Here is a 20528-nt window from a genome sequence, read left to right as displayed (position 1 = left end):
AGCTGCCACGAGACAGAAGGAGACACCAACAGCCCGAAGAGAAAAGAGGTTCCTGAATCAGCCGGGCACTTGCACCGGGGCCCCTGCAATCCCCGGCTAGAGGGGTCAGGAGATCGGAATTGGGGCTGGTGCCTTGGGGCTGGAGAAGAGAGGACCCACTGAAGCGAAAGCGGGGCAGAACGGATTTGAGGACTGTCTATGAGGCACCAGTAAGAGCGTGGGCAAGAAGAGCACTCCCCCCGAGTGCTCTAATATAGGCCACAAAACTGGGGGCTGGTGGTGGAACCAGCAAGAGAACCGATGGGAGCAAATGGGAAGGTAAGGAGCTTTGGGCCCAGGCCAGGACCTTGCAGTCCGGACTTTGTGATGGGCTGCAGTGGTGGCAAGATAGAAGGGTCTCGATGCCCTAACTGGGTCTTGACTGTTCAGTACACTGATTTATTTATTTATTTTTTTTGCTTCCTGTTCTGTCGTGACCATTTCCCCAGGCTATTAAATGGTTTGAGATCATGACAGGCTTTCACTCTATTTCACTGTGTTTTGATTGATCTCTGTCCTTCCCACACCTGGTCCCATTAGATGTGTGACTTTTCATTTAAGAATTATTCCTGCTCAAAAGGGCTTGATGGAGTACCCAAGGAGTAACAGTAGCTTCATGATGGAAGACAAAGCAGTGTCTCAACTCCTGAAGACGCCGGGTATCCGTCCCCTGGGAAGGCTCCTGGAAGAAGATTCAGACTGCTGGTATTCTATAAGCCTGCACCTTCGGCCCCAAGCTTCTGGTGGACAGATACATCATGGGCACTCACAAAGGGTCCATTTAGAATTCCCTTCCTACCCCCTCTCTGTCCTCTGGGATTAAGGGAAGAGAGAGCCATTTCATGAGTGTGTTCTACTAAGATTCCCCTGAGACCTGAGACTCAGGGCACTGAAGCACCCCAAGTCCGCTTTGGTCAGACTTTAAATTTTTGTGGATTTCACTGCCACAAAATTTGTGTATTGTTATCTTAATTCCAGCTTTCAGGTCATTATTGGCTCCAACCAGCAAAAATAAGTCAATAAACGGTTAATTGCATTTCTCTCTTGTTCCTCTTATATTCATCTTCTTTTTTGTCAGTTTTTGTATCAGTCCCCCCTTCTAAGATAAGGCTTCTCGATGGGTGTTGAGTCCAGTCCAGTGCAAGAGGGAAGTGAGGGGCAACGAACTGAGAATGTAACTGCAAGGTGGAGGGGTGGGGGATCGCAAAGTAATGAAAAAGAACCTCCTTTCTTCCTGACAAATACCATTCCTTTGTCCTTTTCTGGACTCTTGCTAAAGTGTGCATGATTGATTCTGGCAAACTAAGACCCTCTCCAAGACATTTCAGCATGAAAGATGACCGGGAAGGGTACAACTCGAGGAGATGAAGGCATGATTCCTAACACAGCCATGCTGGCAGGAGGAAGAAAACTGCAGGGCATTTTTATTGGGAGAGGAAGGGGGGTTAAGGACATTGTTTGAAGGACACCCAGAAGTCCCTGCCCATGACACCCACCTCTCTAGAGCCAGGTAGACAAATACCATGGGGAACATGCTAGGCTGACTCTAGAAACTGTTTCCAAACCATGTGAGCAGGGTCTACGTTTAAAAGCAGGGCGCCTGGGTGACTCGATCTGTTAAAGCATCAAACTCTTGACTTGGGCTCAGGTCATGATCTCCAGGTTCTTCAGATGGAGCCCCACGTGGGGCTCCAGGCTGACAACTCGGAGCCTGCTAGGGATTCTCTCTCTCCTTCTCTCTGTCGTCATCGTCGTCGTCGTCGTCCTCCTCCTCCTCCTTCTTCTCTCTCTCTCTCTCTCAAAAATAAATAAACAAACCGTAAAACCAAACACTGAATATGCTTAACACAATCATCCTTGAAACCCATGCAGGAGAGCTGACAGCTAGCGCCTCCACTTGGGATCTCATAATTAGCCAGCTTTCAACTGTTTTAAGAACCCTGTGAACCATGACAACTTTATTATATTAAGTAACTCAAAATATTCCCTCTGATATCAAGACTGTGATACATTACAAGCCAAATTGAAAGTAAATGATGCCTTGACTACTTCTTGGAATACAGACATCATCATATACATAATTCAGATGTTCCCCTAGCTCCGTGTACAGTCTATGAAAAACTTCACAGGAGTGACAAAAGTTTTCCTGTTCAAAACAACGGATGCACAGAAAGCGATAAAGGAAAACAATACCGTTTTAGGAACCTGATGGATTCTTTTTCATGTTCTTGAAAAATCACCCAATTAGAAATAAGGCAGATTGAACTGAGTGCTCCTCTATAAGCCCACCATTTTTATTTGACTTTATCAGGATATTTAACCTTCCCAGCCATAGACCAGGTAGCAGAGGCTATTGTCCGCACAGACTTCAGAGGTTAGCATACAGAGAAACAGTAAGAAGTAATGTCTTTGTTCCTATTCTGCCCTTCAGAGAAACTTAGAATTTTATTGTCCTGAGGCTCCTCAACCAGGTTTGTATTCAACGAACAATGCCACTTGTGCATTCCCTTCTCTACCACTCACCCAGTCAAGGCTTTGTAAATGTAAGTGCTTTTTCTAAAGAACCTGTCATTCTGCTGATTCCCTGAATAATGAATTAAATACAGTTTGACAGGTGTTCAGCAACAAATGTGTGGGATTCATGATTTGCCACAAAAAGCTGTTGTGCTTTCAAGCAGCATTCTGGAAATGAGGAATTCTTTTCCAGAAGCCTCCTAGTCGACTTTTCCTGCTATCGCCTTGGCCAAACTCAGATCGAGGTCCATTTCCTAAGGGGCACGCAGCCGACTGGATCGGACGAGGCAGCCTCTGGGCCCCAACGGCCACCAGTGGGGTGCCCATCCCCGGGACCAGCACAGGACCGTCGGCTCGCTTGCATCATGCAGGATTCGACGTCGGCCACAGAATGACAGGGGACACACATGCCTGCTCAACGGGCCACGGACCCCACGCACTGGACCAGGGAGGGAGAGGTGCCACACTCATGGAGACTCAATTTCTTTTGCACAGCGTCTGACATTTATTGAAAAGAAGGAAAAGACGTTTGTCCAGGTAGTGTAGAAGAGCTGGGCAGAGTGCAGGGCTTAATTACTGTGTTGAACAAAAGGCACACGTCAGAGAGACAGCTGCGAATTGAGAAGAGAACCGGATTGTGGGCAAAACTAACAGGTCCACAGGAGGAAACGAGTGACTGGATTTGGCTGCCAGGCACCCCTGGGACCCGGCGGCCATCTGGCAGGAGCAGAAGAGGTCTCCGGGAGGTGGGAGGGAGTGGGTCCCGCTGCAGGTGAGAGGCTGGCCCGGCCCTCCAGCCGGGGCGCGGTGGGTGGCGAGCTGCTGGAATCGCCGGTCAGGGGCCAGGGGCCAGGAGCCAGGGGCCAGGGGCCAGGGGCCAGGGGCCGTGGCCAGCTCAGACGCTTGTCGGCTGAGTCCAGATGGCCGCGGGCCGCAGTGTGTCGGCGGTGTGCGCTGGGTGGCGACGGCGGCCCGGCCTCAGCGCGGGTCTCCGCGCGCGGCGCCGCAGGCCTGGCGGTCAGTCTGGCGGAGGCGGCCCGCAGCGGCCGGGCTGTGGGTGGTCTGTCCGGCGTGTAACGGGAGCCCGGCCCGCAGCTGGAGCGCCGGCCCGAGGCCAAGTGTGCTGCGCGGGAGGGGCCCGGCTGGCCGCAGGGGGCGGCGGCGCGCTCCCGAGCGGGGCCCGGCGGCGGCAGCGGGGACCTGGAGCGCTATTCCTGGAACAAAGGCAAGCACTACGCGGGAGGGGACAGCAGCGCGGGGGAGAGCGCGGCCGCTCGATCGCGGCGAGGGGGAGGGAGGGCGAGGCGCGGCGAGGCGCCGCCCGCGGCCATCTGCGCGGCGGCGACGGGCGCAGCGCACCCTCCCCCGAGCACCCGCCCCCAGGCCCGAGGGGCTCCCGGCCTAGAAGTCCTCGTCCTCCACCCAGCCAAACACCCGCTTCATCTCGGCCAGGAAGCCCCGGTAGTCATTGAGGAGGGGGCTCTCCTTCCTGATGTAGGGGATCACCCACTGCAGGGCCGGCCCCGTGAGGCGGGTGATGAGGAACGTCACCTTCAGGGCATCGCTGGAGAACAGGGTCTCGTCCACTAACATGTAGGCGCCCGTCTGCACGATGAACTCCGGGAGGCGGTCGGTGTCGCCGTCAAAGGTCTCGGGGAAGGGAATCGGGTTCCTCCAGCGCCGCGTCTGGGGCCGCAGGGGCAGGGCCAGGAGGGCCTTGATCAGCTGCACTCGGCCGTCCATCGCGCCGCGCTCGCGCTCGCGCTCGCGCTGGCTGAGCTGGGCTGGGCTGGGCTGGGCTGTGCGGGGCGGGGCGGGGCTGTGCTGGGCGGGGAGGCGTGGCGGGAAGTGCGTGTGCGCGGAGGCGGGCCCGGGCCCGGGGCGGGGGGAGGGGGGGGGGGGGAGGGCGGGACTGGCGCCGGCTCCGCCCACGAGGCCGGGAGGTCGCCAGGGCGCAGGCGTGACGGAGCGGTGGGTGCCCTAGGGCGCGAGCGCACCGGGTGGGTCGGGCCTAAAGGCCGCTCGGGGAGGCGGGGTCAGAATGGAGGGGCGGGGCCGAGGTTGTCCTCGCGGGCGGTGGGCCGAGGGCGGTGGGAGAGGGGCGGGGCCAGGGGAGGAGCCCAGGACAGCAGGTCTTCTTTGGTGAGCGGGGAGTCTGCTGCACGTGGGGAAGGGCGGGCCAGGTGCTTCCTCTTTCAGGAGTGCTTCTGGTGCACACCGTGCCTGCAGGCCACCCGCCCTTTCGAGTTCCTTCGCCGACCCATTGTCTCTGGATGCCCCTTGCATGAGCTGCTGCGGCCACTTTGTGCTGCTTATGCATCTTCTCGGCCAGAGGTTATTGGCACCCAGGCTGCAGATGTTGATTTAGCTAACATAATCCAGAGAGCATATTTAAGAATGATGCACCAGGACTGGGGCATGTAAGAAGAGTTGGAAGTTAAGAAGCTAATATGCTATATTAAGAGGCAAAAAGACAATGATCCATATGGAAACTGAAAGAGAAGCAAAAGAGTGGTTGGATGCTTTCCAACCGTGACTTTATACATGTTCGTACATCAAGGAAAAAGGAAAAGAATAAGTAGGATTTTAACAAATTGGAAAGGAGAGGCTCCTGGCTGGCTCAGGCAGTATAGTGTGCAACTCTTTTTTTTTTTTTTTTTTTAAGTTTATTTATTTCTTGTGAGAGCAAGCGAGCAGGGGAGGGGCAGAGAGAGAGGGAGAGAAAATCCCAATCAGGAGCCACATTATCAGCACCGAGTCCAGGGGGCTGGATCTCACGAACTGGGATATCATAACATGAGCTAACTGAAATCAAGAGTCTGATGCTTAACTGACTGAACCACCCAGGCAGCCCAGAGTACGCAGCTCTTGATCTCGGAGTTTTGAGTTCAAGCCTCATGTTAGGTTTAGTGCTTACTTTTAACAAATTGGAAAGGATACGGGGAAATTTGCCATTTCAGATTAATAGAAATGTATCACCACCTTTCATATATACAGGAAATAATTGGATAAAATGTAAAATGATATTAAACACCCTATTCAGAATAATTCAATGTTAGTAGTACCAGGAATGTATTTTTTACTTGTAAAGAAAACGCATGAGGAAGTGTCTTAAGCTAAAGATGGATCCAAAATAATAGTCTAACAAATGGACTGATATCCCAGATCTGGGATACAATGACTCCACATCCTAAAGACATTAAATTTCCCTAAGTTAAATTATACTTCCAACACGTGCCTAGTGATGGGGTCAGGCTATGTGCGAATACTGCGTTTAATCCAATTATGTGCAGCATTCGCTACCCCCTCCCCCCAAATAATCTTACCAGAAACTCAAAGAGGATATTTTTGATCAGATGAGTTGATTTTGACGTTCATATGGAGCAATGAAGACCCAAAATCAGTGTGGAAATTTTTGAAACGTAAGGGCAATGCGGTGTTTTAACAGATATTCAAAAATATGTTATTATTTACTAGTTGGTGTTTCCTATCTCTTACCCCACCTACAATACAAGATGCCAGCGACCTCAGGTGACCTTGCCGTGAAACAATCCTCTCTGATTTTGTTCTCCCAGGAAATCCCTGATGATAGGGCTTTCCCACACCTACCTCCCAGTCTGGTGACATAAACAATGTCCTGGAAGGGGACTTTTTCAGGGATCTGTGCCAGGTGAAATAGTGACAGTGGTCTGGGTGGGGACTTTCAACCTGGTCTGTCACATCCACATGCTTGTACTGTGAGGCTGTTTCCTTCACTAGAGCCTGCTGCACCCAGATTCCCCTCAGCGGACCTCCGCCTGCCTGCCTCACGGCTACACCGTCATCCTCTTGCCCGGAGCCTGGAGAGCTAACCCCACACGTCCAGGATGAGAGTCCTTTCCTCTCTCCCAGGCTCCACACGGGAGCAAGCCTCAGCCACCCTCTGGGCTTTGGCCTTTCAGGCTGGCAGACACTGACCCAGGAGTCGGTGACAGGGACTCCCTCCTTCAGTGGATATGTCTAAGCATAGGTGATACAAGCTCAAGAGGTAAACAGTGGACCAAAAGGCGTGTCATAAGAAAATATCCAGAATGAAACACTGAAAGATAAACATATGAAAAATACAGATTAAGTAAGACACAAGGAGGATCGTATGAAAGAAAGAGATGATATTTCCTTGGGGTTCCAGGCAAATAGGAAAGAGAACGAAGCAAAGCAGTATATGAGCAGATATGAGCTGAGAACAGACTCCTCGTGGAGAAAAATGCAAGAAATCTACACGTGAGCACATTGTAGGAAAGCTATTGAGAACCAAAGGCAAATAGAGTAGTTGTAAGCTTTCAGAGGATGAAAGCAAATTAGCCTGAGAGCTGCCGTCTCAAGGAAAAAATAGAAAAAGCAAAAGAATAGAAAATGAAATATCGTCTTCTATGCGCTGAAAGAATATACTTCCCAGTGGGAAACTCCTCCCCCTGCCACAACATATTTCAAGAATGAAGATGAAATAAAGGTCTTCTTATAAACACCGAAGGGGAAAACCTGAGAGAATTTGTCACCAGAAGATAGTACTTGCAGAAAATACTAACCGATATTCCTCAGGCCGAAGACAAATTTTACATGAGTGAAAAGTAATGAAAAGCTGAATACTTACGGAATCAAGCTTAGTCAGTGAAACTAAACAGAAAAGGAAGAGATTATTAGGGAAGTCAGGAGATGGTGACCTTTGAGTGGGGGGAAGAATACTATGATTAGAAGGGGCCAGGTGTGGGCCTCGAGGTTGTTGGCAAGTTGTATTTCTTCTAGTGGACGATAGTGGCAGGCGTTCTTTGTGGTAAGTCAGCGAGTTGTGCCCGTCTGTGAGGTCCTGAGATCTCCGTCTATCACAGTGTCACAATTACACGCGAGTGTGTGTGCATGTGTGGGCGCTCAGGACTTGGAGGCCGACTTGCCTTTCTGGACCACGGCGGGACAGGTACAGCACAGTCTCAGCCTTCGATCTGGTGACTTCTCCCAGCACTCAGCACCCACGGATCCTACCAAGGAAAGTAAATGACTTCCTCGTGTCCTTGGAAAGGTCCCTAGTCCGTTAACCTACCTCCTCTCTCACAAGCCACAGCAAGTCTCAGGGGTACACATTTCAGCCTGGGGCACGTTCCTGAGAGACTGGCCTGAGCTAGGCAACCACATCTTCCCGAGCCCTTTGCCAACTCCTCTATGGGAGCACCTCTCCCATTGTGCCTTCGGGCACAACCCGACGTTGGACCAGAGGGTTTAGGAACTCCTCAAGAGGGAGTATTTCTGGAGATCTCCCGGGGAAAGGTTCTGTTTCAGGACCTACATAGGTGCATATTGAATCCCCATATATACCATGCTGTGTACTGAGCTATATTTTATGATTATATATGGGAAACTGGTGATGCATTTAGAAAGGCGATAGGAGACAGATGTAGGATCTGTGCTGCTAAAAGGAGCACGTGCTATGAGACATAGGAAGGTGAAAAAATCAGGACTGGTTGATTTATTCACTAGCATGGAGAAATTACCGCAGACGAAAGCAGTAAAGCTGTGGACCCAACAATCGGAGACCTAGGTAGTGTGTTGTAAGATGCGGATTATGTGCTCCGAATAGTGTTTAGAAACTACAGATTTATATGGGCTACATTGGGATGGGAAGGCTCCAGGCAGCAGGAAAGGGCTTTGCGTGAACTCAACGAATATTCCATCAGCCGAGTGAGCTGGTTCTTACTGGCACATTCATGTACCCGAGGAGAAAACTGAAGCACAAAAATCATCTGAAGTTACCCAGCTGATAGGAAGAAGAGCTGGTGTATGAATCCCAGCAGCAAAGGTGCAGCCCACAAACGCAACCACTGGCCGTAATGCACAGCAGGGAAGTAGTGATTGCTAGCGCTTCCCGCACGGGTAGAAGCAGCCCAGGGCATTGGCCTGGGATTGAGTGTGAATGGGACAGGAACGACTGGTGACCCAAGGACGAGGGAGACGTAGGCGATTTGAGAAACAGGACGTGTGTGTTATAGGTTATCACGTGCCAGGCATTGAAAGGATCCAGCATGTGTCCATCCACAGAACCAGTCAGAGGGACAAGCCTTAGAGACAAGTGTTGAAGGGGGGTTGGCAGATCCTGGGACGGCATTTACATCAACAGCTCCAGGCTATCCTCCTGTCTCCCCTCTCGTGGATTAACTGCCCCAAACCATCCCTTCACTGGTTGCTGGACAAAGCCTGCGACCACTCTGCTGCCCTCTAGATCTTTGTTAGCCTGTTACCCCCAACCCAGCTCAACCATAAGCTCTCACGGAGTTTGTAAATGAGCAGCCAGACTCCGTGGATAAGACACCCATCCGGGCCAATGGCTGTGTCCTTAACACTGCCCAACTATCAGGCTGTCTGCTTCTGGTGTCTTCCTTTCGTCCCCCGTAGTTTGGAACTCATTTTACTTTATTTGGGTTTGCTGTTGCTCCAGAGTTCTATTTGAGGCCTATGAAGCCATCTGTGACAGCTGCAGCTAGCTGCGATATTCCCAATTTATTAGTCAGCATTCTGCAGACAACAGAACCAATGGGAATATATTATGAAGACTTTGGTTCATACATGTATGGAGGCTGAGAAGTCCCGCGATCTCCTATCTACAAGCTGGAACGCCAGGAAAGACAGTGGGGTAATTCAGTCTGAGAATGAAGGCCCGAGAACCTTCAAACCAGGGGAGTCAATGATATGAATCCCAGTCTAAGAGCAGGAAAAGTGGGGCACCTGGCTGGCTCGGTCACTAGGGCATGACTCTTGATCTCAGCGCCATGAGTTCAAGCCCCACAGTGGGTGTGGAGCCTACTTAGAAAAGAAATAGGAGTAGGAGGAGATGAGATGAAATGTCCCGCCTCAAGTAGTGAGGCAGAAGGAAAGGGGACCATTCTTCCTTCCTGTGCCTTTTGGTATATTCTGGCCCTCGGTGCCTGGGATAATGCTCACTCACAGTGGGCGAGGCAAACCACTTTCCTGAGTTACCGATTCAAATGCAAACCTCATGCAGAAACAGCCTCCCAGACACAACCAGAAATAATGTTCAACTTGGGCACCCACGGACGGTCCAGTTGACACCGAAAATTAACCATCGCAGTAGTTAGGGCAACCTCACAAACTATTGCGTGACAGTATTTACACAATAAAGCCTCGCAACACCCCCGACCCGCCTGACAAATGGGGGAAGGATAGTGCTAGCATGAGAGGGTCTTTGTCAGGGGTGATGTGCACTATGTGAAGATGGGAGGAGTAAGCATGGAAGGCTTCCTGGAGGAGGACGCATTTAGCTAGGTCAGGATAAACTAGGTGAGCCAGATTTCCGAAGTGCGAGATGACTAGAAACAAAGGAAGAGGTATGTGCAAAGGCCTAACAAGGCGGGGGGGGGGGGGGGGGTCGGCCTTGAGGGACAGACACGGATGTACAGAGACAAAAATATGAACAAATATTTGAGTAATTTATTTGGACCTGGAAGTATGGCGGTTTCCACTCCTAGACCTAAGAGAATGGACAGTCTGGCTGTCAATCACTGCAGGCCCTCCAAGCTGATGTCTGAAGGCGGGGCCACTGAAGGATGGCAAGCACCCGGCAATGAAGCCCTACCACGTGAGCAGGCCGATGACGGTTCGGATTGTGCAACGAGGCTTCCGTAGACCGTTCCCCTCAGTGATGACAAAATATGGCGGGTACTGTGGATATATGGCGGTTGACAATGCTCCGATCTCACAAGTGTAAGTTTAATTGACTTTCTCTCATAATTGGCTGTTTGAAGTGTGAGTTTAAGAGAATGGGGGGGGGAGGGGGCGGATGGTGTGTCCTAAGACACGTTGACAGATGTGTCTCATGGGCTTCCGGATTGATGACAAGGGAAGGGCCCTTAGCTGCCTTTGGGGACATTGTTGTGCTTTATGTAACAACATGATGAGTCTTTCAGATCATTTCATTTGTCTGAGTGTGGGTCTCGAACCCTTCCCCCCCCCCCCCCCGGATTCGTGGTCTTCATGTTTTGTGGTGTTTGCAGCTTAAAAATGCAGAAAAAGGGGTGCGGTTGGCTGAGCCTGAGTGGGTCCCAGACAGGACGATGGCTGTTGGCTGCCTGGGAGCCGATTTTGGTTTCCATGGTACAGTGTTTGGGGACGGGACTTGTCACCGACTATTGTTTACATCTGGGTCTCGGCCATTTGTGTGAGGTGTCTTGGTGACAGGCTATCTCTTATCTTGATCTGAAACGAAAGGAGAGTGAAAGTAAGGAAAGGGGAGCATGTGTGTGATTACGACAGCCGATGCCTGCCTTTGAGGGCAGTTTTGTCTTTCATTTAACATGACTGTGTGTTTCCTATCAGTTGTTCAAAATTTGGAATGGTCTTCTGCATATGCTGCCTTGAAAAGGCGGGGGAACCCCCTGATAATTCCAACGTGAAAGTGGGGAAACAGATGGCGTGGTGGGCTCGGGGCTTGTTCACTGACCACCGGGAATTGTCTTCAGTCACCACTGAAAGCTGCATTTTTCTGTAACGTATTCGTGTTTTTCCTATCATTGTATCCAACCAATAGCGGTCCGGGAGCTTTTCACGTGTTTTCCATAAAAAAAAAAGGTGTTCTATTAATTGCCGTCTTCGAATAAGAAGGTAGTCTATTGGGTCTGCTTGGCAGGGCCTTGGTGCTTTAAGTCCCCGATGGGAATGATCTGCTCGGGATCTTATTTCTTGTTTTTCCTGTGATAACGTAATGGCAGTGGGGTGTGTTTTCCCTGTGATATTGCAACATTGCATCCATTTGAGTTTGGTTTTTTATTTTGACTGTGTTTCATACGTGTTCTCCAAATGTGAAAGTACTTTCAGCGTGCACTTTGGAACAATTTGTCCGGCTGGACACGTGAAAGTTTCACACGCCGAATGTCTCCTAGCCGCTCTTGTTAGCCAAGACTGAACACTGTTTTGGCATTTAATTTTCCATGTTCGTCTTAAGGCAGCCAATTGAATTTTGATGTTGGCGCTCCTCATATATTGCCTTTAAAGCGCTTGGTGTAAATTTCAATTTACAGAGGAGGCATTCAACGTCTAATGGGGTGCCTTATGTTTCCAGTATAATGGCGTGATTGACATAATTTGTTTTGCTAAATCCTGGTCTTGTTCCCTATGGATAAATTCTCTTAAAAACAAAGGTTTTCTGGGGAAACTGCCTGGCTCAGTGATAGAACCTGTGACTCTTGATGTGGGGGTTGTGATTGCAGGCCCCACACTGGTGTGGAGAGTGCTTAAAAATAAAGTCTTCAAAATGAATAATAATAAACGTTTTGAGGTGATCTCAAATTACGATTCAAAACAATCTGGTGAATGCTTGCCTCTCATACAGTTGGGGATTTGGGTGTACAAAAGAATTGGGTCTCCTATGACTTTGTTCCATTAAATGTTGTTCCAGGCCCTTTGCGTAAGCTTTGTGTTAACCATTTTTGGCGTTATCGTTACTTTACAAACGAGGAAGAGATTGTTTTAATTATGTGTGTGCTTCTTGCTTTATGACAGTGACTGGCTCCCGGTGGCCCGGGAGCCCAACCTTTCGTCTTATTTGCTATTAAAATGTTTCTGAAAAACTGGCTCTGTGTGTTTTATTTCATGGGCCTACTTAAAATTTTCTTTTCAATGTAAAAAATAGCAGGTATTGACCATCAGGCTGACGGTGCCGTTTCCTGACCGCGAATTCCGGGAAGTGCCTGTCACCGGCCATCCCGGAATTCCGTTGGCTTCGTTCTGGGTTTCATTTCTCATAATAATTACATGACACTTATCAACTTTATTCAGGTCAATTCTGTACTTCGTCTTTAGTGCGTTTGCTTTGAACGTCACGGGGCATTTTCAATTTATTTACAAGCAAATTCACCCCCAGAAGTATTGCTCTCTGTGTTCTAGAACTGAATGGCCCTTGCTGGTCACAGTGCATACTTTTGAATATTATATTAGAACCCTGATTGTGCACGTGACATAGTGGTATTTCTTTTCTTTTCTTTTTTTTATTGTTGTGTCTTTAAATGCTGACCCAGGTGCTCCTTCCTAGGTGTTCTGCCATAGAAAAAATTACTTTGTGGTATCCTATTTACAAACAGTCTGTTCCCCGACACCTCCAGTCCTCCTTGTTAGGGGTCCTGGGCTAGACTGGACATGCTGCTCTCCCTGCACCCTACTCCACCCCAGTCGCAGAGGGTGCTGTCCCTGCCTCTTGAGCCACAAGAGCTGACCGTGCCTTAATGCCCCAAGGGCTAGCATATTGGCTTAGGAAATAGTCAGTGGCTGCCTGCTTCTCCTCATACACCTCCCTTCCTGTGTCAGACCTAATGTGTATGCAAGGGGAGAATTCAATGAGAGGGAAGCTGTTGTTTTGCTCAAAACCCTGAGCGCCCTAATCCCTGAGAGTAATCTGATACTTGGTACAACAGGGACTTCCTTTTGATAATGGTGATAGCTGGGTTTGCCTTATCAGCCTTTTTGCTGATTGATTCTTGATATTGACTTGAATTTGGTATCTTAGCTCACGTAGAAACGATTTAATGACTCATATCGGTGACACGTTGAAGGTCTGTAAAATGTACTTTGATTACATTTAGACCTGTGAAAGATCCACTGCTGGTATTTGGGTTTTACTGTCTTCGGTACTGACAGCAAAGCAGACGTCAGGAACCGGGACACTCAACTAGCCTCACCAATCCTGACTTTTGAGACAGAGTCCTAGATCTTGAACAAAATCTAAGTGTGGAATGAAGGTGCTTTCATTACTTGCCCATTCCATTGCCTGTAGTATCCTAGGGGCATTCTTGCACATTGAGAGCAGATTCTCCAGTGTGTATGTAACCAAATGTCCAATTTGTTCCCGTTGTTTCCTCCTCGGAGACCTATGTTCAATGTCAGCTGGTAGGGACATTATGCAATGTGTGAAATGCTTGGTGAATTTGTTGTGATTAACTTAGCTCATTTTGCTTTTTAGCAGTTTTGGAACTTACTATGTTACCGATTAAGAAGTCTAGTATAACAGCCCAGCCATTGTAATGTGCATTTCGTGGTCTATTAAGTAGAGCACAAAACCCATTTGAATGATTTGTTACCCATCGTGTCTTGCGTGGTATGTCAGTGTCAGCAATTGGTAACAAAGTGAGAACACCACCACCCATTCCAAAGGTTTGTTACCCACAATTGTGTACGAGTGGATGGCTTCATTAGTGAAGAGCGACATGGGAGTTCTGAGACACCCCTTCTCGCCACTGAGGGGTGATACCTCTTAACATAATATTTAATAATTCCCCTGTGCTGGTTGATGAAGGCGGGATGCACCATGGTTCGTGCTGAGGGGACAATCAGCCTCTAAAGCCGCAATCTCACCTTGTGGGTTGATTCATGCATGCAGTTCCTGCCTTACATTCTCTTTCACTCTTTTGGCCTACTTCACACAGGCTGCATGATTGGGTCCTCTGGCCCCACCAACCACTTTGAGAAATTGCTCTGGATGAGGGAAAGAGGAAGTTTGCCCCATCCACTCGTGTTGTGAGTTTCCAAGTGGCCTAATTTTCCTGCAGTGGTCCCAAGCTGACCTTCCACAGGTAAGTCTCTTTGTAGATTTGTACAATCATCACCTCCCTCAGGATCTGTGATGGGAACGTCCAGTTCTGGTCAGCCGGTGGGCCCGTTATGAGAGGAGAGGACCCTGAACCAATCGTCAAGGCCAGCCATACAGGTAAGAGCAACCTTAGGCTGTGCGAGGCCAGAGGTGTTGGGTGAATAGCACTTGTCTCCTGTCAGCTGTACCTTTATTCCAGATGGTGTGGAAATCCCATCCCTGAGTCTCTAACACGGGCGCTTCCCACAAGGTCGGGGTCACTGCCTAGACACTACTTGTTAACTCCGTGGTAGAGACTCCATGTCTTGAGTCAATTTCCTCAAGGAGTCAGTGGCATCTTTTTCCCAGACCTTCTTCGTGTTCCTCTGCTTACTGTTGCGTGCCACTGTTACACACACGTTGGCTTTATTAGAATGTCAGATGTCCAAAAAACCCTGATCTTGAGCCTTTTTATCCTTTTGGTAATCGCTTTCTAATACCACGCAGAAGCAGGATGGCCTGGATGGGATGGTCAGACACAAACTTCAGGAACTCAGAGATTGTGGGAGCACTGCTCAGGTGCATTTCTTCAGGTCTGAGTGTAACTTTTTTAAGTCATGGATCTGAATTAATTGAAAGCCAGGCGTACCTAGGAGAGGCGAGAAAGATGAGACCTGTACACCAAGTGGGTGCCAGAGGGTGACAGTCTGCCGGTCCACCCCCGCTGGGGTGGGTGGGCATTTATGTGGCAGCCGTCCTAGAAGCACAGGCTAACAGTTCAAGCAACATGTGGGTCAATACTTCTTTGCGGGTTTCCCCTTCCGTACATTCTAGCTATTTTTGGCTTTGCAGATGTCGCCGAGACCGTGTCACCCATCGTGTTTCGTTCACAATAAGTTTCCAGTATGTGAGTCTGAAAGACCCTCGGCCCTTTCTTCCTGTCATCTCTGAGCCTCAGCTTCCACATCTGCAAAATGGAAATGACACCTTGCTCTTGCTCTCAGGCGTGGTGTGAAAATCAAGCGTGATCATCTTTATGAAGTGCTCAGCACACAGGAGGTACTGAAGAAATCAGGACACCGTTTCCAGAATGTGTTTAGGGGAGCAAAAGATCATGGCTTGGTTTAGATCCTCTTGCCACCTGTGCAGACCCCACTTGCACTTCATTTCTTGAGCCTTTTGCTGTAATTTCAGCTACGTTTTGTTTCCTTTCACAGGGCCAGCAACTATTCTCAGAGGGTCTTGGGCATCTCTTTGGAAATGGACCTCTTTAACTCTGCTGTGATGCCAGGAGGTAGCCCAGCATCCCAGACCCTGCCTTTCTCTGAGCTGCATTCTTTCCTGGCTGCCTTGGACGTCTGACATTGAAGCTGATGTCACTCAGCGTCAAGTTGGGGCTGGAGGGTGCCTGGTAACTGGCAGTGCCCAAAGGTCTCCTCTCTTTCCTTCTCTGTATAAAGTTACTTCTTTTCTGGGCAGTGGTTAATTTGGGGAAAATCAGGTGAAGACTTTGACGGTTGGGTGTGAGAGTGTTAAGCATAAAGACGAATGGCTCTAAGGTGCATTCAAAGACCCTTGTGACCTCTAGTGTCAGACACACCTCTGGTTCCTCTGTTGCTTTGTTCGCACCAGTTCTATCCAGAAGGTGGCATCACAGAGCCTGATGTGCACTCCCCAAAGTCCAAACGATCCACATTTCTTTGTGGTTAGACACTAACGTATGTAGCCTTTACACAACATGTTGACATTTCAAAGACTTTTCATTTATCCCTGTACTTGGTTCAGTTACTTTCAAGCCGTGGGAGATGGGGGTCATTACGACTTCCTACCCAGTGAAAACCTGAGACGTGAGGTACTTGCAAAACTCTGTGCCCCAACGCATGTTCCTTCCCCAGGCGGTAGGTACAAAAGTGAACAAGAATGGCTTGTCTGCTTGTCAAAAGCAGTTGTACAACTTAATAACCGTGATGCCTCCTCCTCCTTCCACACACACTTGTGCCCACTGCCCATCAAAGTCACGTTGGGTCATTTCACTGGGGGGAGGGATGGGGAAGACGTAGATGAATGTTTTGTGGGTAAGACTTCTGAGTACTGGCACTTAACAAAATAAGACCCAAGGTTGAAGCTTCCAAAAGGGTGACTGTTTAATTGGTGGCATCTCAAACTCAGGACCCTGAGGGAAAGACAAGGTGACCCTCCCAATTTAAGGTGGGGTCTGGCTTGGTGGCTCTTTCCCAGGAGTCCACTCTGGAGCCTGCCACATCAGTTGCGTTATGAGGCCTGTACTCCGTGAATGTGTACTTCCCAGCGGGGATGTTAATGAGTTATGAATTCTTGGTGTGAAGTATTTCATGTCAAACCCTGTTAGCCTGAAGTGGATTTTCATTCCTCTTATGGATGTGGGTGACAGAAGGGGAATGGATATCGAACACCTGAAGGTAAGGCCTTTGCACTTGTGCTGCCGAAGGAGCACGAGGTAAGGCCTTTGAAACGCAGTGTATTCGTTGCTACACTGGTTCCCTGTTATAGGCGCACTTTTCCACGGATGAATATTATTTCATTGGATACATGTACCACATATTCTTTATCCATTTATGCTGTTGATGGATGCTCACAAGTCTCTCATGTCTTACATATTGAGAATACTACTGTAGTGAGTATATGGGATGAGTAGGTGTCTTTGACATAGTGGCTTCCTTTCCTTTATATAAATGCCCAGATACGGGATTGATACATCATATAGGAGCTCAATTATTAATTTTTTGAGAGGCCATCCTACTGTTCTCCGTAGTGCTACCCAATGTAGTGCTGTCAGGTGGTCAGACTCCCTATACAAAGAAGCTGAAAGAGTACGTCTACCATGCAGAGCAATGGCCTACTAGGATTCACTGGGAATCCTCATGTTGTGTATGGGAATGTGGTTGGAATTGTATCCATGCGTTTCCATCTAAACTTCCTGCACTCTTCCAGTGATCGTACCTTGCCCGTGGCAAGAAGACGAGCGGCGTGTGGGTGCTGTCAATGAACCTTCCATGAGGCAGGGGACGTTTAGATTGTCACAGACATGAGCTGATGAGCCTGGATGTCCGGGAGCCTCCTGGGTCAGGTGTCCAGGGTGGGGGATTAATCCTTCCGCCTTTGTTTCTATACGCCATTTCAGGCCCTTCATTTCTCGCGATTAGTGAAACCTAGGCTCCAGAAGGGATATATGAGAAAACTCTGGGAGTCTAATGAAACATGAAAGGGGGTGGGTAGAGTGTCTTAGTGGGAAAGTGTGAGAGGCATTGTGGGTTCAGGGGCAATGGCAGCATCTGGCGACTGGGCAGATACTAGTTACCAGGGAAGAAATGTGTCTCTGGCCTCCAATGCAAAGAAACTAAAAGAGTATGTCTACCATGGAGATCAATGGCCTCCTAGGAATCCTTAGGAATCCTCATTTTGTGTATGGGAATGTGGTTGGAATTGTATCCAAGCGTTTCCATCTAAGCTTTCTGCCCTCTTCTGCTGACCATACTCTGCACATGGCGGGAAGATGAGCGGCATGTGGGTGCTGTCCATGAACCTTCCATGAGGCAGGGGACGTTTAGATTGTCACGGACATGAGCTGATGAGCTGGATGTCCGGGAGCCTCCTGGGTCAGGTGTCCAGGGTGGAGGATTAATCTTTCTGCCTTTGTTTCTTTTTTTTTTTTTTTTAATTTTTTTTTTCAACGTTTTTTATTTATTTTTGGGACAGAGAGAGACAGAGCATGAACGGGGGAGGGTCAGAGAGAGGGGGAGACACAGAATCGGAAACAGGCTCCAGGCTCCGAGCCATCAGCCCAGAGCCTGACGCGGGGCTTGAACTCACGGACCGCGAGATCGTGACCTGGCTGAAGTCGGATGCTTAACCGACTGCGCCACCCAGGCGCCCCCCGCCTTTGTTTCTATACGCCATTTCAGGCCCTTCATTTCTCACGATTAGTGAAACCTAGGGTCCAGAAGGGATATATGAGTAAACTCTGGGAGTTTAATGGAACTTGAAAAGGGGTGGGTAGAGTGTCCTAGTGTGAAAGTGTGGTAGGTGTTGTGGGTTCAGGGGCAATGGCAGCATCTGGTGACTGGGCAGATATTAGCTCCCAGGGAAGAAATGGGTCATGTCTGGTTCTCTGGCCTCCAATGCAAAGAAACTAAGAGTATGTCTACCATGGAGATCAATGGCCTCCTAGGAATCCTTAGGAATCCTCATTTTGTGTATGGGAATGTGGTTGGAATCGTATCCACGCGTTTCCATCTAAACTTTCTGCACTCTACTGCTGAGCATAGTCTGCACGTGGCGGGAGGACGAGCGGGAAGGCCGTTGCATATGTGCTGCCGAAGGAGCACAAGGTAAAGCCTTTGAAATGGAGTGTATGCCTTGTTACACTGGTTCCCTCTTATAGGCGCACTTTTCAATGTCTGAATATTATTTCATTGTATACATGTACCACATTTTCTTTGTCCGTTTGTATTGTTGATGGATGCTTAGCAGTCTCCCATTCTTACACGTTGAGAATAATACTGCGGTGAGTATTGGGTAAGTATGTGTCTTTGACATAGTGGCTTCCTTTCCTTTATATCAATGCCCAGATACGGGATTGATAGGTCATATGGGAGTTCAGTTATTAATTTTAGGAGAGGCCATCCTACTGTTCTCCGGAGTGGCTATCCCAACGTAGGGATGTCCTGTTGTCAGCCTGCCTATACAAAGAAGCTGTAAGAGGATGTCTCCTATGCAGAGCAATGGCCTACTAGGAATCCTTAGGAATCCTCATTTTGTGTATGGCAATGTGGTTGGAATGTATCCAAGCGTTTCCATCTAAACTTCTGCACTCTTCTGCTGACCAAACTCTGCACATGGCGGGAAGAGGAGTGGCGCATGGGTGCTGTGAATGAACCTTCCATGAGGCAGGGGACCTTTAGAATATCAAGGACATTTGCTAATGAGACTTTGTGGTTACCAGCCTCCATTTTCAGGCTCTTGATTTCACTTGATTAGTGAAATCTGGGGCCCACAAAGGCTCTGAGGACACTCTGGGAAGAGAAGGAATCTTGACCTTGGGTGGGCCGAGGGACTTGGAGTGAAAGTTGTGGTAGGCATTGTGGGTTCAGGGGTGTGTCCCCTGCCTTTCTCCCTTCTCACGCACTACCCTGGGGTCAGCATAACTGGGGGCGAGGAGACAATGGACATTGGTGGATGTGACATGAGAAACTATGCCAGTCTTGTTGAGTTGACACATTCATTAGGAGAAGAGGGTGTTGTTTTCCACGTTCCACGTGGAGTGTGGGTTTGCCAGCAGGCACGGCTCTGCTGTTTCATCCTTACTCTGTGGTACCGTGGGCCTGTGAAGGAAGGCCACGGGGTAGGGTGGGTCGTCCTTCCCCCTGCTGTCTTGTTGCGGGTGACAATAACCTGAGGCCCTTCTGAGAAGGAACTGCTGTTGCTTATGCCTCTTTTATCCTCCAGGGACATCTTCTTCCATTGTCCCGGATCTGTGTTGGCTCTTGGGCACTGCTTGTGGTGTTTGCTTCCCCCTCCATGTGTCAGGAGGCTGGGTTTTAAAACTGGCAAGAGGCTTGTTTAGCTTTTCAAAAGGTTTGCGAAGAGGCAGAGAGCGCACCAGGACAAGTTTTCCGAAGTCCGTGTTCCCAGAGAAGGGAAGGGGGAGGTCGTGTCCCCCTTTTCAATGGGGATAGTTTAGCTCTTGTTTCTTATTTTCTTTGCCCTGATGCCATGATCCCATGAGACACCAGGCCCCATTGGTACCTGCACCCCTTGGGACCTGCACCCTTGGTACCTGCACCTGCGTGGGTGCTGTCAATGAACCTTCCATGAGGCAGGGGACGTTTCGATTCTCATGGACATGTGCAGATGTTTCTGGATGTGCGGGAACCTCCTGGGTCAGGTGTCCAGGTTAGAGGATTAATCCTTCCTATTTTGTTTCCTTGTTACATTTCAGGCTCTTGATTTCTCTTGATTAATGAAGCCTGGGGTCCAGAAGGGATATGAGTATTTAATGAAACTTGACAGCGGGGGGTCGAGGGTCTTAATGTGAACGTGTGGTAGGCATTGTAGGTTCAGGGGCAATGGCAGCCTCTGGGGCATGACAGATATTAGGTCCCAGGGAAGAAATGGGTCATGTCTGGTTCTCAGGCTTCCAATACAAAGAAGCTAAAAGAGTTTGTCTACCATACAGAGCGATGGCCTACTAGGAATCGTTAGGAATCCTCATTTTGTGGATGGGAATGTGGTTGGAATTGTATCCAAGCGTTTCCATCTAAGCTTTCTGCACTCTTCTGCTGACCATACTCTGCACATGGTGGGAAGATGAGCGGCGTGTGGGTGCTGTCAACGAACC

General features: G+C 49.2%; 1 protein-coding gene and 1 long non-coding RNA gene across 4 annotated transcripts; one reads left to right on the top strand and one right to left on the bottom strand.

The window, feature by feature from the left end:
- Positions 1-3034: 3034 nt before the first annotated feature.
- On the bottom strand, positions 3035-4339 carry LOC109261166 (retrotransposon Gag-like protein 8). The gene has a single exon (XM_019439732.2). The coding sequence runs from the start codon at positions 4294-4296 to the stop codon at positions 3955-3957; it is 342 nt and encodes a 113-aa protein (XP_019295277.1). The 5' UTR covers positions 4297-4339; the 3' UTR covers positions 3035-3954.
- A 5906-nt stretch (positions 4340-10245) lies between these two features.
- Positions 10246-16814, top strand: LOC109261644 (uncharacterized). Of its 3 annotated transcripts, none has more exons than XR_008418317.1 (4): positions 10246-10299; positions 14010-14156; positions 15005-15211; positions 15370-16814. It is a non-coding gene; the product is annotated as an uncharacterized LOC109261644 (long non-coding RNA). The 3 variants fall into 3 exon arrangements; XR_008418318.1 differs by having other exon boundaries at positions 14010-14290; XR_008418316.1 differs by having other exon boundaries at positions 14010-15211.
- Positions 16815-20528: the final 3714 nt, after the last annotated feature.

This window comes from Panthera pardus, unplaced genomic scaffold, assembly GCF_024362965.1.
Source record: "Panthera pardus isolate Hobbes unplaced genomic scaffold, ASM2436296v1 HiC_scaffold_27, whole genome shotgun sequence".
Classification (NCBI taxonomy): domain Eukaryota; kingdom Metazoa; phylum Chordata; class Mammalia; order Carnivora; family Felidae; genus Panthera; species Panthera pardus.
The sequence above is the reverse complement of the archived record's forward strand: the minus strand, read 5'-3'. Positions and strand labels throughout refer to the sequence as shown.

What these genes read in the sequence shown, in the direction of transcription:
- LOC109261166 (XM_019439732.2), bottom strand. Translation starts at nt 4,296, where the DNA reads ATGGACGGCCGAGTGCAGCTGATCAAGGCCCTCCTGGCCCTGCCCCTG.